We start from the raw sequence: 18,372 nt of genomic DNA on the forward strand, positions 1-18,372 counted from the left end.
GAAAAAAAATCCGTCTCTAAATTTAGCAACGGAAAAAAATCCGTTTCTAATTTAGCAACAGAAAAAAAATCCGTTTCTAATTTAGAAACGGATTTTCAATTCCGTTTCTAATTTAGAAACGGATTTTCAATTCCGTCTCTAATTTAGACACGGATTTTCAATTCCGTCTCTAATTTAGACACGGATTTTTTAATTCCGTCTCTAATTTAATTTAGAGACGGATTTTTTAATTCCGTCTCTAATTTAGAAACGGATTGAATTCCGTTGCTAGAATTCCGTTTCTATATGGACATTTTTTTGTAGTGGAGGAGCCGCGTGTGAGGTTTTCGCTCCGTTTGAGGTTCTTACTCGAGAGACGTGGAATCACGCTTAAAGGGTATGATCGTCTTTCCCTTCTCTCTCTCTCTCTCTTATATGTTTATTGCGTTATTAATTATATACATGTTTAGTTTAGTCGTATTAATTTATGCATGTGGACCGGAACGGGGTTTGGTTCCGCACAGTGTTCGGGCACCGTAAAACCCAACACAAATAAATTATTCCTCCTCCCCCCCCCCCCCTCCGCCAGTTAATTGTCCTTTCCATTCCGTTTCCAATTCGTACCAAATACCCGAAATCATAAAACTTCAACAAGGTAAGGGGTAAGGTAAATTGAAGGCAATGATAGAAATAGGGTCGTCGGAGTCAAGATTGAGCCAATCAATTGCAATGGAAAAGCAGCCAATGCGGATTTGATGGAGATGAGAAAACGTATCCTTGTCGCAAACCAAATCAGAGACTGTAAAACAAAGCTACTTCCATGTATGAGAGCAAATTGTGACAGTTTGCTTATTTGCACAAATGAGTAAATTGAGCAAGCATACTTTTATTCATTAAAATGTGCAGTGTGCCTCTCTTCACTACGCTCATCACTTGGTCCATAGATGTCATCCACACTAACAAAATTTCATGCTATCACAGTTTGAACTAGCGAAATGGTGATACATTAATACATGACCAATATCAATAACATTTCAAAAAAAAATTCTAACACTAATATCAATATTGTTTGTTTAAAACAATTTTTAGAAAACTTCACCACTACTGACTTGTTGAGAAAAAAGATAGCTTGATGAAAACTTTGCCTGCGAGTAAATTATTGCACCAGAACAATGCCATGCACCCTGTCTCATTCAAATATCGACAGTGATTGTAATTTTTTTTTTCCTCATCCAGTAGTCGTACCAAAATTAACATGACACAGGCTCTGTGATATTTAGGTCTTCCAAGTTGACACTCGACTTCACACCCATGTTGGAGAGGGAGCTAAGCAAAGCAGGAATATCAGCCTTCAATGAAGAAATGAATGCCTGTCCAAGAGAGAACAGAGATGACATGAGTTCAAATTAAATCCAATGAGGGAACAACCACAAGAAATAATTTTATGCATCAATTCACTTGTTTCTGGCTTTCTGTTGGAGCAAAGAACAAACATCCAATCAGCAGTACCTTAATTTTGCAAAACACATCCAATGCATATTAAGTGAAACCATATTCATCAGGAATTTCAGAAAACAAGTAGTTATAACAATACCTATATACTAAACAAATGCTTCCAATACAATAAGCATGACAGATTGACAGCCCAGATCATCTTATACACACAATAGTTGTCTGGAAATTCACTTATTTAAAACTCAATCCCTCCATTTCATGTTAATTGACCCCTAAGCAAACTTTTTCTCATTCAATATAATCTGCCACTTACAAATTTAATCCTCAACTAATTCTTATTTATAGTAGCAATGCACTTGTTAAAAATATCAATATAATAACTAATACTTGGCAATAATGAAATATCAACACAATTACTACTGGCGTTTACTATGGAATAAAATAATAAAAAAATTATATAACAGGAGAAATGGGTAACAAAAAAACTAATTGTAAAATATTATTACCTTTTGATCTTCCATCTTTTGATGCTTCAAGACCTCTGCAGGCCATTCAGTGACCAGCTTTTGAAGTTCATCGACTATATCTTGCCTTTTTGAATCAGGAAAACTCTGACAAGCACAAAGTAGAAGCTTGATATAAATAAGTAAACTTTCGCTAACATTATGACACACTAATTTAATTCAGGTGTACCTGAACATGCTAAATCACTGCAAAAAATGAACAGATTCTAAAGCTCAGCAAAATGGAATTGAATGGGTCTGTGTGCAATATCTTCCTTGTAGATTAATTGTCGTTATCCAGTTACAGTCCTATTCTGATTTTACATGGTACTATAAATGAAACACACGTCATATAGAAATGAGATATGCAGGCATTTAAAGGCCCTCGGCATATCAATATCGTGCACATCTCTAACACAGCTAACAATACATGCATACTTCCACTCAGAACACAGCTATTGCATATAATATAAATTGGTAGAGTGAACAAGCATACTCTATCTACTAGTAGTTTAGGACGTGAGCATACTAATAAATCAATATTTGTATGGAATAAAATAAACATAAATAAGCAAGTGATATTGGGTATACATGGGAAATAAGAACATATGGGGTAATATAAACTCCATACTTATATGGAATAAAATAAACTTGAATAAGCATGTGAGATTGGATAACATCGAAATTAAGGATTAGACTACTCAATAATGGAGGTAGTATTGATTATGTCACCCTAACACATAAAATTGAGCAAAAGTAATAACAATCTTCCAAATATTTAGTACAGCTGGATAAAATATTATCATAGGCCTTCAAGAACCTTCAAAATTTGTCTCTCTTATGAATCCCTTTTATAAGAAGAAATAATCCATCCACTTGCCTCACTTGTACAATATAATATCACTATCGAAAAATTCACCTAAAATTATTTTTTCATGCAATTTCATGAAAGTATCTGCCAAGTGATGCACTTATTTAATCTTAAACAATGTCGATACTTTTTAAAAAGAGTAATTAAGTAACTGTGGAAAAGATCTTGTTGCCTTAGCGGATACAGAGAACATAGAAAGGGAAAATGAACAACGGAAGTATGTGTAAAGTTATAGCAGTAATACAGTCATATCTTATCGTATCTAAATCTAATTATTTTTTAACCACAAATGGTCAAAAAATTTTAGCACAGATTTTGACATATTTTTGAAAAGAATAATAACTTCTACATATCTTACAATATCTGAATCTAATAATTTTTAGGAAATAATACTATATCCTAAAAGATAAAAATAAATAAAAAAGAAGACCAGATAAGAATGAAAATTCCAAAAACCAGCAAAATAAATCCCCAGGAAAATTATAGCCAGGATTTGACAAGTGTTATTCACAATGATTCTTTTAGTATATAGTCAATGATAGAAATATTAAGATAGATTTGACGAATTTTGGAAATTATAACAAAATAAGTGTACATTTTATAATATCATACTATCATAGTTGAAACAATGATAAAGAAGATCAATCGGGAATGACAAGACTCTAGTCAAGTATATTGAAAACGTTGTTAAAATACTCCCTCCGTATTATATTACTTGCTCCATTACTCCATGCGCGGAGTTTTAGGAAGAATAGTGGAAAGTAAAATATATGATGGAAGTGGGGTTGGTTGAATAATATAAAAAAGCAAAAGTAAGTATAAGTGGAGAGGAGATTAAATATGATAAATATTAAAATATGATATGAGGGGACCACGGGTGAGGAAGAAATATTACTCCCTCCGGTTTTTTTTTTTTTTTATAAGCTAGAGTTGGGTCCACTATTCATATGTCATCATTGACTTAACTTTTTTACCAATATATAATATATAAATATGATCATATAATATGTTATTAGATTTGTCATAATGTTTACTTTTATAAATTATTTTTTTATAATTTTTACTAACCTCTAATTAAAGATATTAATGGTTAAAGTTGTGTCTCGGCAAATGTGCAAATCCAACTTTAGCTTATAAAAAAACAAGGGAGTAAAATATTGTTTAAAGTTTTCAAAAAAGGAAATGTAGCAAGTAATAAAATACGGCCGCAAAAGGAAAGTGGAGCAAGTAATAAAATACGGAGGGAATGGCTAAAATGAAAAAAAATGGAAAAAGGATTTCAAAAAACATTGGCAAGACATTTGTCTTTTCCGGTTTATTTTTAGTATGCATTTAAGATAGATTAATAGTTTAATACTAATGATAATGAGAATGGGTGGTACATAGTTCAAATCATTACGTTAGCTGATATAATTACCTGATTGATCGCTTGAATCACAGATGCAGCACTATCAGGCTTTTGCTCAAGTAAGAATCCCTGCACATAATACATTCAAAGAGACATCATAAGTGCATGCGTTAAAGCAAAAAGTAACAGATATTTCTTACACTACGTAGCACAGAAGACCTAATTTAAATTAAGTGTCGTACTTCCTTTGATTAAGATATAGGCAGAATTTTACAATTTCCAAGGGATTTCCACCACCTAAAAGAGCTCCGAGATTTTTAAGTAAAGACTACCTTAACAAATGACCTTCAGTTGCAGGAGTGCAAGGGGCTCTTGAAGAGTTCAACCTTATTTAGTAAAGTTTTGTTGGTTTCATGGAAAAGAAAAGTGGAAAGAGCTTGATCTTGACACATACTTTCGTTGTTCATTTGGCGGAGCAATTGGAAAGAAAGAAACCAACGGAATTTTTAAGGTAATGCTTCCCATCTTCAAGGTTTTGAATTCCATCTTAGTGAGGCATTTGATTAGCTGGAGTTGAGTTTTTGCTGCTTGACTCATCATGATTTTGTAGATAATTAACTGATAGATAGCTTGAGGGTGTGAACTTTTTTGTCTTTAGCCTTCCTTTTGTAAATGGGCATCACTGTCACCCCTTGGTACCTTTATGATATAATCCTTCATTACTTAACAGAAAAACATGAAAGGGGGGCCTTGGGATAACTCATGAGTTGCTGGCTATAGCATGATAAAGACAGCTGATACCTAAGAAACATCGGCTGACAGACATTACTGGCCATGGGTGATCTGAAAATAATTAGCGAATTTCCACTATAGGTGCAAAGAGATATTGAGAAAACTTGATAGGAATAATTGTCCCTAAACCACCACTATGGTCTGATCAAATTTAAACACAAAAGGCCCCTAAATGCAAGCCACTGCCTAATGTATATTTTCTTTTGCATCCACAACCACCAATACGGTCTGATCAAATTTAAACACAAAAGCCCCCCTTCACTCCTATAGAATCATCTCTTACCTCTTTACCATCACAGCATCACCACTATCTTAGCCCTAAATAGCGTAAATGCAAACCACTACCTAATGTATATAACAAAATCTAGCAACAAAAAAAAAAAACAATAAACACAAACTAATTCAACAACATTAAACAAAACGATAGAAATAAGTGGTAATGGAGGAAATTTAAGAAGTGGAATATGGGGTAAGAGGGGGGTGGTGGTGGTTAAAGGAGGAGGAGCCGGAGAGACCACATAGAAGGCAATGGGTGATGCAAGGAGAGGTAATGTGGGCTGGAAAAAAAGATGGTTGTTTAACTATAAATTCATATGGGAATAGTAATTTAGGAAGGAAAAAATTTGCCACAATGGAATAAGGTCTGATTAGGGAAGCTATGCTGGAAGGCCTGGATCTTGAAAATTATTCTTCAGAAATCAATAGGTGGAATTCTTTAAAATGTATAAAAGGTGGGATTTTACTTGTCAATGTTTCCAATGTAGCGATCCCTTTTGCATCACAAACAAGGGCAATTGGGATTATGGACTCAAAAACAAGAAATGTTATCCCAATTTTAAATCAATATTATATAGGTTAAGTACCCACCATCTTACATAAATAGAAGTATATGAAAGGCATTACCTTAGCACAACAAAACCCACTCTTAATAGTGTGTTGCTTGTACATATCAGATCTTAACTCTTCGATTTTCCACAGAGACTCGAGATCACCTGCAATAGAATATGGTAATCAGGGTCAGCTGTAATGGGTGGGTCCAACTAAAGGTAAGACTGTATACATATTTTTGAAAACTTTTTTGATAAATTGTAACTAAGCATGATTGAAAGGAATAGCAAGAATTTCCCATCTACACATGCTAGGAGGATATGTTGCAAAATAAGAGATATCAGTACAGTTCAGTAAATGTCCTGTCCATACTACAACAAATACTCCGTATTTTCCCCCATGATGAGCTCTTTCAAACTAATATTATCTCACTAAAGACCATTAAGCATTTATGCAGGACCTATGATCAGTAAAGAATAGGGATTTTGCATATAAAAAGGGCCAAAATATTCTTTAAAACACTACCTTTCTTTGCATATCACAGTGTTAATTGAACGCAATGGAAGTGATAATTAACAAATACTTAGTCTTTAAAATGTTGCACCATTTCTCTTATGAAGATCAAATATTAATAAATTTGACCGTACACATTAGTATATAAGTGAAAACATAATCATGTGGGATCTTATTAGAAGTGTTTTTATATGTGCTTTCAAAATATTAACTTTTAATAGTTTTTACCAAAGCACAATTTAGATATTTGTGGCTAAAATAGTGCATTGGAGATGTGAAAAAACAAAAGGGTGAAACTATTTTGAAACCGAGGAAGTATACCATTAGCCATCAAATAGACATTGTGATTATGACCTTGAATACAAAATTGATGCATTTATATTGGCCATAGTGACATTCTGAAAATCCAAAGCTCTTTCACCAATCATTCATTTAATTGAAATCTATGAAAGTCAAGTTTTTTCAACTAAAAGAAAAAGAAAAAAGGAGAAATAAATAAATAAGAAAAGACTCACCCCCCCATGGAGGAGCCCTTGGTTTTTCAAGGTGTTGGAATATTTATAGACACTATAGTAAAATCGTTAATCACAACAATACTATTACTCACCTATTATAATCAAGTAGATCAGAGAATATGGGTAGTATGTTAGGAGAAATTAGTACAAGAAGCCATAGAACATCATTTTTTTTTTTTTTACCGTTGTTATAAAAACCTTATTCTACAACGGACTAATTGCTTGAAAATTTTGAATTTGGATGTACAGAATATATTAAGCTCCAGCAACAGCAAAAGAGAGACAAAACTCTTGCGGATTACTATTATTTAAACAAAAATTCTCCCTATGTTCCATAAAGTATAATTTTCAAGGCAAAATTGGCCTCAACACCTTAAACTATGACTTGGGTGTAGCCAACAACCCAAACTATGACTAGTAGCTAGAACACCACTAACTATTGATTTAGGTGCAACACGTGCCATTATGTCCCTTTGTTTACCAAAAATATCTCAGTTTAAGTGCCCAAAAATACTCATTAATGTCACGCATTGCACCCAAATCAATAGTTGGAGGTGTTTTAGCTACTAAGTCAAAGTTTAAAGTGGCTACACCCAAGCTATAGTTCGGGCCAATTTTGCCTATTTTCAATCCACATATCATGATATCAAGGAATGTGAATAAATAATGTAAGTTGAAACTTGTGATTACTTTCTGAAAGGAGAGATAGAGATTAATAAGAAAACTGGCCCAAAAAAAAGAGCCAAGTTGAGGTAAAATAATAAAATCTATATGGCAAAAAAGGAAAGAAGTAAAAGTGGAAAAACTCCATGAATTACCAAGTTTGGGTAAGTGTTTGACAAAAAAGGAATAAATAAAGTAAAAGTGGGAAAAACATCATGGTATAGCCGAACTAAAAAAGGGGGAGTACATGGAACGGCCTGAAACGGAACATGGGTATTGGGAAGTGCTCCATGAAACAAAGGGAGTAAAAGATTCTCAAACAAAAGAATATTATAACAAAGACATAAGTGATTAGGCACATATCGTAGAGGATAGTACTTATAAATACACTATCTTTGGTGGTTCTTTTTCTTTTTTATGTCTCCACCCCAACTTCTCCATAGGTTGTTATTTTTCTTTTGTGTCTCTATCCCACCTTTTCTATAGGTTGTCCCTTTAGTTTCTATCGTTAGTGACAGCTCATTGGGTAGCATATTAGTTACTAGGATGAAAGGGTTTGGGGGAGGGGGGTTGTTGCAAGGGAATATAGGTGCTTGGCCATGTTCATGGACATTTGCATGGTAACAGCATGCAGTACAGCTGACACATAAAATTCACAGAGCCCATGCATTCGCAAGCAGCAGCCTTAATTTGTGCAGCTGCTTGGAGAGAGAACCTGCAGAGTGCATTTAGCAGCACAAGACCAGTCTATGCACAAGCAGCAGTGTTTTCATCTTATGTCCATGTTTATCTTTAGTTAGGACAACGTTCTCAGCCAGATAAAAGTTATAACTTTTTTCTCGTAATTGACATTTTTGGATTCAAACTTGCTCATATATAGTTATTGTATAAGAATCATGAAGTGAGAATAGAAAAAATTAAAATGTGCAATGATAATTACAGTCCTAAATCCTGATTTAAGACAATTACTAAACCAATTTTCCTTGATCAATTACAATGCAAGAAGATGTTAACAAAATCCATATAAGTTGGACAGACATGGAGTTTAATTACCTTTGACCTATGGAAAAAGAGAGGACATAAAAAAGGGGTTTAAACTTAGGAGACGGTTGTTTTTCCTTTATGACTGCAAAACTCAAAAACCCCAATTATCGACAAAGGGAGTAGTTGTTTAAGATTATTAGGAAAATTAGGGCTTGTTTACAAGGGAATTATATTTCCATAGGAATTTTTATTAAATAAAATTCCAAGGATTTACCGTTAAAAAAATAAATAAAAAAAAAAAATCCAAGGTTGACATGACGAAATCTACAAAACATGGAAGTTTGAATTGCCGAGGAGGTGGATTATTAAATTCATTCCCATGTAATTTGTAATTTCTAAATTTCACATTCCATCCGTTCCCATCTACAAATTAACTTGGTTTTCCAATTCTCCCATCTTCTTTGGTAACCCAAATAAGCACTAAGACTCTCAATATCTAGAGTTGTTTACTTATTTGTGAGCTCAAATTCCAAGGGACATATGATTTTATGTTAGAAGGGGAAAAAAATAAAAACTTGTTTAAGAGTTTTGTTATTTACAATAGCTTCAAGCGCATTTTCGGTTTTAGTCTACATTATATTATTCCCTATGTTCTTTTAGTTAGTCTTATTTTCCTATTAATACAAATTCTAATTCACACATTTAAACATGAAATTATCAAATAAGGGCCTATATGTTACGTATTGTTTATCTTTTTATTATATTATTTCAGAAGAAATAAAATAGAAAATTTAAAATAGAAAATAGAAAATTATATTTGTTTAGTCTTATCATCTTTTTAGTATAATATGTTCAGATAATTTGAAATAAAATAGAAAATTCAAATAAAATAAGTTCACATAAACAATTAAAATAAAATAAGTTTCAGAAAATATTAGATGAACCAAATAGAGCTCGACATGAGTTTTTTTTCTTACTTATTAAGTAATATAAATACTTAATAAAAAATTTAAAAAAAAAAAAAATAAACCCAATCAATATAGTGAGACACATTGAGATGAATCAAATAAGGCTCGACATGAGTTTTTTTTCTTACTTATTTATCGAGACAATATTAGATTCCACTTTAGTTGGAGATTCCATATAGGAGGAACAAAAGAAACAAACAAAGTTTAATATTAGGGTTGTGTTATTAATCAAAGAGAATGCTTTTATCAATTCCTTAACTTAGTGTGAAATGAATGTCCCATCTAGTCGAGTGAAGGGCCAAACAAATTTATCACTTATATGAATAGGCGACTAATAAACAAATCAAAACCTAACCAAAACTTCTATGTGAGTTTAGCTAGCATAGACACTTTATCTATCCAATTGGATTCAAATTTGGCTATACCCAAAGATATCCACTGATACCTTTCCTTCCTAGTTCATGACCACATAGCCACAAGAGCTCAAACATTTTTAGCAATATATTTTGCTTTAACCTCTTTGTCAAAGCCATCTAAATACCTTTTACCTTACCAAGTTGAGTTCAACAATCCACACAACGACAAGCCCAAAAGGGTTCAAAGAAAGCATCTCAGGATGATAGAAATAAAAACAAAAGTTACACACAGAATAGTATTAGACTACATCTCAAAGCATACAAGATTGCTTTATGCTTCTAATTACTTATTAACTAAAAACCAGTCAACTAGTCACTAGTCACTAGTCAATGACTATTCAATCATCAAAAGTAGCTTAATTATAATTGACTCACTGACTTAAATAAGATTCCCTTATACAACACAGAATTTTCCTTAAATAGAAGAATACTCTATCACACATGTACTCAACAACGAACAATGCCAATTGACAATAAGAACCATGTAACAAGGACAAAATAAACTAAAGAAAGACAATACAAATTAAAACACAAAAGAACCTCTCTTAGAAGCAAATTCCATCCAAATGTCAAATGTAGTTTTCCGCAATTTGACTCCAGCCTTGACAAATCTTTTGGAATACTTGGATATCAGCTCCCAATTATCAGCATCATAACAAATGCTGCAAATTGACGTGTAAAAAGATTAGAGAAACTTTAAGCGCAACCCTAAAAAATCTGCGCAACCCTATAAAAGTAATGGAAGATTTTTTTTGTATCTGTGACAAAGCAGTCAAGCATCACTTTTGAAGGATATACAGACCACTTTTAAGAATTTAACCAAGAATCTTTCTTAATAAGACTATAGCTAAGGGAAATTGTCTATGGACTTCACATGATACAAACTAAGCCTTATAACTAAATCATAACAAACTTCACACCAAGTAGTGAACTTCTATAAAATTACAGAAGAACCAAGATAGAATTTTCACAACTCTAGGTACATAAAAGCCAATCCACCTACAAACTCATGTTAAGCCTATAAAAATGGTCATACAGATATAAAGAATACGGAGTATGAACTTAAATTTCTGTGTTGTATTACAAACTAAAGGAGATACAACCTAATCATCCAAGCCAAGCTCATGCTACCTTTAATCAAATACGTCTAAGCAAACAAACACTTGCCAAAAAACTAATTAGGGCCCAATTTTTTCTGTTGTTACACCAACTTTTCTGAAGCTTTTTTATTATTTATTTTTTTAGCAGCATTTTATTGCTTTAATGAGGAGGTCTGGCAGAATCAAATTGAATATTCCAAGAGAAAACAATAGGAGCCTCATTAAAAAACAATGGTTTGGCCCCATAATTCACCTCCATCACTAGCTATTAGTTTTCTAATTTCTACAATACTCCATGGTCCTTTTGAGGTAATTTGGTTGCTGCTACATATATGCATTTTGATATGGGTGCCTTGCAATGCACATCACTATTTTCCCCAAGAATTTTCTAACATGCAATAGCATTTTTAAGGCTATTGTAACTATTTTCTGCATTATTTCTATGTTTGATATTTTATCATGATTTTCATTAAGGCCGTATCATTGCAATGCGGCCAGTTTGTAATGAATCGAAAGTTGCCAAGACGAAATAAACTAGTTCAGGGCAATTTTTTTGACATCTTGTCCCCTCCCACTGTTCCGAACTAAAATTTCCTCAACGAAGTATTTAAGCAAGGACTTCTGAGGCTTTAGGCTCTCCATGAAACTCCTTTTTTCTCACTTTAAAGAACAATAATGGAGCCCCAATAAATCACAATCACCTCCTGACCCCACTTTACTTATACTCAAAACAATGTAAATTCTCCCTTAAGAAACGGACTGTAATAGAAAATCAAAATATTGTAAGGAGAAGAGTTTCTTTACTTCTTGATCCGACACTTTCATTCATGTACAGTAATGCAACAATTTATGTTTACATGGGAAAACAAATATAACAGCCTATTTTTACACATAAATAAGTATGATTTTCTTAATAGAACCAAAATTTTTTGAATTTTAGTACCAAGTCGTATTTAATATTATATATCATTTCTATTATTACAAATTGTGAATGGTATTAAATTTCTTATTATTCGCCAATTATATTATCAAATATGAAAAACACCTAAACATACAAGTTTATTATTTTTTTTGTTTGGGATAAAATTATTAAAAATACATCTAAATAGAGTATAAAAACAAATTCCTACAAGGACTATTACAAACCAATCCACGATGAACGCATTATGTCTGATTTTGCATCACCGTGACTATTCTCGCAATCATGACTGAAATTAGACTTCTTATAGTAATAGACTGGTATCACTTGACTTTTTGTTAGCATTTTCTCAAAATATGTTGATGTCTATAAAAGGAGCCTATCTACCCCTCTAAGACAATGTAGCATGCAAGTTTATCACCTTGTCATACTAACACCATTACCCTAACAATGGGATTTTGGACTTCTTGTTGGACAAGCACAAAGTAATTGTTTCTTTCCAAGTCCCAAATATCAAGTAATGATGCAATTGAACCAAAAAAATCCACGTTATACAATGAATAGACATGTATTAATTTACTTAGGCAACAAACAATTTAACTCTGTAATTAAAATAAATAAAGGTAAATAAATAACAATTTTAAAATCTTTCAGCAAAATTAAAGTGAACCAGGAAAGGGCTATAGTACTCATTCAAGAGTAACAAAATATACACGCATGCATATCACAATCTCACAGGTATATAACTCCTCATGTGACTGTAAATTGAAGAAAGATTTATAGAATACCTGAAAACGATGTCTGCTGTTCCAGGTTGTAATGGTAAATTGTTCTTTCTTAAATGATTCATAATGCCCACCATGAGCTTAACATCCTTCTGCGCCTTTGCATAGGACTGCATAGTATCATACAATAGCTCAAGTTGCATGCAAAATATTAACTCTATGGTACAATATATACTTCAATGAGCACGAACTCTGCCACAATTATAGCTTGTCAATACATACCAATAGTTGGTTTGCAGAACCAATAGTAGGAGTCAAACCATAAACATTATGCCTACATAATGCTTTCTTTCCTGCAATCAAGTACTTAGGTGGGTTAAAAAATTCACACAAAAAAAGGCCAAGCATTCAAGTTGAAAGAAGTAAGCAAACATGAAGTAGAATTGTTAGAACATGACCAGCAGAACAGCATCTTACAGAATAATTACCATAGAAATATAGAATAATGGGACATTTGATGCTGCTACATGTTTAAGTTAGATCCTGCCGCATGATACAACAACACCAATTGTTTTCAGGCCTTACAATGATTTGGCCCAACATATGAAACATAAAAGGATAAACTGTGCCAATTTCAAAAACAATTACAGGCCCATGTTATTGGGTGGGAACAGATTTGACAGGCAGAACAATAGTTTCAACACCTGAAATTAATCACATATAGAAACCTATACAAAAATGCATGAATAAATAACTCAAATGCAAATACCTACTTTGTTAACACCTGCCACTTTTGATTAAAGAATAAATGAAGGGAAACTCTAATTGGTAGCCCTATGCTTTTGCATTTGCATTTTACATTTGGTAGCCAAAATACATTGGAAATCTGATAAACACCCCCCTTCTCTAGTTCTCTGACTTCCACTCTCCAACAACCTTCCTTGTTCTTTCATTTTATCTCTTTTTTTTTCAATTCTATATTTTCTTGCTGGTCAAATACTTGCCCTTATCCTCTACATTTTTTCCTTCTCTTTGTCCATTTTTTGTCCTTTTTCTTTTTTGCGGCGAGTTTTTCCCTTTCAGGCAGTAACAATTTTTACCCTTTTTTCCACTTATTTTTTCCTTCTTCTGTTCTCTGCTTTCTTTCTTTTACTTTCCTGTCATTATGTTCGTATTTTTTTTATTCTTATTTTCTGGCAGTAGCAATTTTTTTCCTTTTAATTTTCTAGCAGTAGCATGGTTACTATATAGGTTGATGTATATACTTCCAAATAGCTGATTGATATGGAAAATAGTAATTCGGGTACTCCATCCAAAGGATGACAAGATCATCCAACTTTTGTGATCCAGCAAGAAAATATGGAAAGCCAGATCCTAATTAACAGAAAGTCAAGGAATTTGTTGAGTTTGTCATAAACAATTAACGGATAAAGTTTGTGCGGGCTTTGCAGGGTTTTAAAATACAAGAATAGCATTTAATGTGGAAACTTATAATAGATTCAAAGTGATGTGTAATCAGTTGGACCATATGATCCTGAACTTAAGCCACCCAGTATGCATGAGCTACAAGTTCATCTTCTTAAAAAGAAATTAAAATACATTAATAAGTTAGCGGGTAGTCATAAGAAAGAGTGGGCTGCTAAAGGTTGCTCAATTTTATACAGTGGATGGCGTGATTCAGTTGCCTACGAGGACTTTGCGAGCTTTTTGTAAAGTCATAAAGGGCATCGTGCTCATAAATTCCATGGATATTTCTAAAATTGTGAAAAATGCAATGGTTGAGGAATATTGAGAGAAAAACTATGATTCAAGTGGTTATGGACAATCCATCTATCCAGGTAGCGGCAAGTAAGAAACTTAGTTCATCTCCTTAACTTTTTGTATTGAATTTCTTCATTAGGGTTATTTGTAAATTATATCTTTTTCTTTATTTTGTAATTTCCTAGGAAAAGGCCAAAAGACAACATCTTTATAGGACTCCATATGCAGCACATTGTTTGGATTTAATGTCAGATGATATTGGAGAGCTTCCAAAAGTTAAGAATGCCCTAAAACGGTGCAAACTCATGTGGTCATATTAAACCATATATCTCTTGTGAACATGATGAGGGTATTCAGCTATCAAAAGAATTTTCATAGCCTTGTCGTCACAAAATTTCAAACTTCCAATACTGCACATGCAAAATTCCTAAGCATAAGAACGATTCGAGGAAGATGGTAACTTAAGCAACCAATGGGAAAGAAAGAAGCAACAAATTACTTGCTAGGGATGTCATATATGCCCTTAAGTTGACAGGAGCGCTTGTTAAAGTTCATAGGATTGTTGGAGGGAGAAAACCACCTATGGTGTGTATTTATGCATCCATGAATAGGACTAAGAAAGCCATTGAAAAGAGTCTAGGTATAGAAGACGAGCATTATAAGAAAGCTTTTCAGTTCATTATTCAAAGGCGGGAATACCAGCTTCATCAACCTTAGCATGCTACCAAATTCATCTTAATCCAAGAATTCATTATGATAAACCCAATGATGTTTGTTGTGAGGAAATTGTAAAGGGTTTGTAAGACTGTATTAGAAGATTGATTCTAGATGTGGGAACAAAAGACAAGCTTATGATGGAGCTGGATCTTAGTTTTCAAAAGCAGGTTGATGCCACACCTAGGAGAAAATGCGCCTCCGGAGCGACCTTTAAAAGGCGCAATGAGGAGCATACTTTAATTGAGTATTTAGAGGGATGTCATATATGCCCTTAAGTTGACAGGGGCGCTTGTTAAAGTTCATAGGATTGTTGGTGGAGGGAGAAAACCAACTATGGTGGGTATTTATGAATCCATGAATAGGACTAAGAAAGCCATTGAAAAGAATCTAGGTATAGAAGACGAGCATTATAAGAAAGCTTTTGAGTTCATTATTAAAAGGCGGGAATACCAGCTTCATCAACCTTAGCATGCTACCAAATTTCTATCTTAATCCAAGAATTCATTATAATAAACCCAATGATGTTTGTTTCGAGGAAATTGAGAAGGGTTTGTAAGACTGTATTAGAAGATTGATTCTAGATGTGGGAACAAAAGACAAGCTTATGATGGAGTTGGATCTTAGTTTTCAAAAGCAGGTTGATGCCACACCTAAGAGAAAATGAGCCTCCGGAGCGACCTTTAAAAGGCGTAATGAGGAGCATGCCTCTTTGATTGAGTAGCAAGGTGAGTGCCTTTTGGATAACACGACAGTTTGGTATATTTGCTTTTCTTTAGGGAGGGAGGGGGAAATTTAAAAGAAAAAAGGTCAAATATGTGACTTTCCCGGCCCCACCCCCTTTTTACCTTCGGTCAAGAGGAGAGAGAAAAGTGGTACCTTATCCCACATTTTTTTTCTTTTGGTAAACTAGTTGATTAGGCATCCCCCAACATGACAAAACAAATGAATTTTTTTTTTTTTTTGTGTTTTTTATTCTTTTTGTCTTTAATATAACAAATTAATGACTATGTGACTAGCAGATAACTCAATAAAAATATTTTTTTTTCCAATGGCAAAAGTACAGTAGCACACCCAATCATCCAGAACACTCACATTCAGATTTTCTTTTGATCTTCATATTTTTATTCATTAGCTTGTATTTACTTTGATTTTTTAGAGGTATTAATCTATACTTTCAGTGCTTATTTTATTTTTTATGATCTTAGTTAAGCTTCAAGTACCTGCACACACACACACACATGAACTGATGAACCCACAAAAAGCTATCTATACAGCGGCATAGAGTAGCAGACTGAAATTCAGAAAGTCATTTTTTAGCTTTCTTAGAAAAATAAAGATGTAACATTTTCAAATAGAAAATTTGAACAGAATCATAATACCATATACTTAAATAAACTCAGTAAGAGCATAATGTTTCCAAGCTAGCCATTAAAAAAGTGTAATACTGGTGCCTACCATAATCCACAGCCCCAGCTTGAACACACGCCTTTGCAACTTCTTGGCACAGGCTACAATTGAAATTATCATGAATCCTGAGATTTGACAGTCTCTGTACAATAAGGGGATGATCAGATTATGGATATATAAAACTATTTGAAGAATAAAAATCAATTAAAATTTGTATAGAGTTTTAGACACTAACAAAAATTCGAAGCTGCTCCAAAACATCAAACAAAAGCTTGATGTCTTCCCTGCTTTTACATTTCTCACAGAGTGACCACAACCATGCATTTTGTGGAGCAGATCTTTCAACTTTGATTGATTTCAGAATTTTATCATACAGTTCCTTCACAGTATCTGCAAATAAAATCGGAAAAATCAAGTATTTAAACCTGCAACCATCTAGATGTAGCAATATTGAACACCGCAGCAACTCACTAACGAAATCACAAGCACCACAAAGCACAAGCACATCCAACCCCAAGAGAAAACGATTTCACAAAGCACTCAAACAGCATAATTCACTGAACATCTCATTGTATGATTATCATTTCAGCAGCAAATTTGAAGATAAAAATACTAAAACCCGAAATTGAATGCAAAAGTTGAACAAATGAGCCACTACAACTTATCTATAAAATCACAATCACCAATTCACCACATAACACAAGCAATTCAAACCCGAAAAACCATGATTTCACAAAGTACTCATACAATATAATTAATCCAACATTTCAATTGAAAATGCCAAGAAAAACAAAACCCAAAAATTAAAAATGTCAATCCTGAATGAAAACCAATAAAAAATACCATCGACATCAGCCGGTGCTGAGCAGAAAGACGCGGTATGAGGCCACTGGTACTGCAAGCCACAACCATTGGAATGACCAATTTCTGAATAAAAGATCATCAACCCCATATCAGAAATCAACAATTTTAAAATCCCATATTACGAACAGCATAAAAATTACCTGCAAAACTACCATTTTGGAGAGAGAAGGTGCGAAAACTTCTGCAATGAGAAGAGGAATGCAGAGAAGCATCTTCAGCAATGAGGAAATGAGCTGTTAAAATCCGAGGAGCTCGGCGAGCTAAAGCGGCGATTTGCATAGTCGGTAGTAGCTTGGGTGTCGTCTGGTTGATTCAGTATATGTTGTGCGATTATAGTCTCCAATGGAGGGTTTAGGTTGGGGTGCTGAAGCAGAACGGTCAATTGAAGCTTTCACGAGTCCTTTTAAGGTTTAAGGCTTGATTTACTTCACTCCAATTAAAAAATTTTGATAAATTCTTTTTGGTAACACTCAACTTTTTCTAATTGTAAAAAAACTTATCATATTTGATAACATTGTATTATTGATTATCAATAATAATAAGTATTTTAAGTATTTTAATAAAAATTCTTAACCATAATTAGTTTTTTAATTTTTTAATAATTAAATTATTTTGAAACTTAAAAAAAAAAAAAAAAAAAAAAAAAAACCCACCAACCCCCTACTAGGAGCCATCCCTCCCCTGCCAATCCAGCCCCCTCCCCTCCCATTGTCGACACCCTAACCCCATCTTCTGCCGGCGCCCCAACCCGCAACCCCATTCCTCCCTTCATGCTGCATTAATGGCGGACACAACTGCCTTAAAAACCCTCCTATTCAAACCCCAAAACCCTACCATCCTAAAACTACCACCACCAATCCACTAGCACAACAGTACTGCTTCGAATCCCTATTCTCTCTCCATTTCAACTGTAGGGTTTCGTAGTGACCCGACACTACGCGGAAGAAAACCCACCAAAACCCACCCCTTAATTAAAGCAATTAACAAGCATAATAAACTTAATCAAACAAGATTAAGAACAAGAATTATACTTTTGACGCGTGC

The 18,372-nt window shown here is 33.5% G+C and overlaps 1 protein-coding gene across 2 annotated transcripts; it reads right to left on the reverse strand.

Moving 5' to 3' along the window:
• Positions 1–841: 841 nt before the first annotated feature.
• LOC110728733 lies at positions 842–17,717 on the reverse strand. Of its 2 annotated transcripts, none has more exons than XM_021908381.1 (11): positions 17,481–17,717; positions 17,308–17,391; positions 16,700–16,854; positions 16,513–16,606; positions 12,862–12,932; positions 12,643–12,749; positions 10,376–10,497; positions 5,852–5,940; positions 4,226–4,285; positions 1,941–2,045; positions 842–1,349 (listed from the first exon to the last, which is right to left on the reverse strand). In XM_021908381.1, exons 1-11 carry the CDS (start codon positions 17,605–17,607, stop codon positions 1,230–1,232), a joined length of 1,134 nt encoding a protein of 377 aa, XP_021764073.1. In that variant the 5' UTR covers positions 17,608–17,717; the 3' UTR covers positions 842–1,229. The 2 variants fall into 2 exon arrangements, with proteins under 2 accessions (XP_021764073.1, XP_021764072.1); XM_021908380.1 differs by having other exon boundaries at positions 17,469–17,716.
• Positions 17,718–18,372: the final 655 nt, after the last annotated feature.

The sequence above is a fragment of the Chenopodium quinoa genome, unplaced genomic scaffold (assembly GCF_001683475.1).
Source record: "Chenopodium quinoa cultivar QQ74 unplaced genomic scaffold, ASM168347v1, whole genome shotgun sequence".
In the NCBI taxonomy this organism is placed as follows: domain Eukaryota; kingdom Viridiplantae; phylum Streptophyta; class Magnoliopsida; order Caryophyllales; family Amaranthaceae; genus Chenopodium; species Chenopodium quinoa.

Bases quoted from the DNA above. Each gene is read 5' to 3' on its own strand.
- LOC110728733 (XM_021908380.1), bottom strand. From the start codon at position 17,607: ATGCAAATCGCCGCTTTAGCTCGCCGAGCTCCTCGGATTTTAACAGCT. The intron at 12,933-16,512 runs GTAGGCACCAGT...ACTTGATTGCAG, and splicing joins AGCTGGGGCTGTGGATTATG to GAAAGAAAGCATTATGTAGG. The intron at 10,498-12,642 runs GTATTCTATAAA...GTCAATTTGCAG, and splicing joins ACAGCAGACATCGTTTTCAG to CATTTGTTATGATGCTGATA.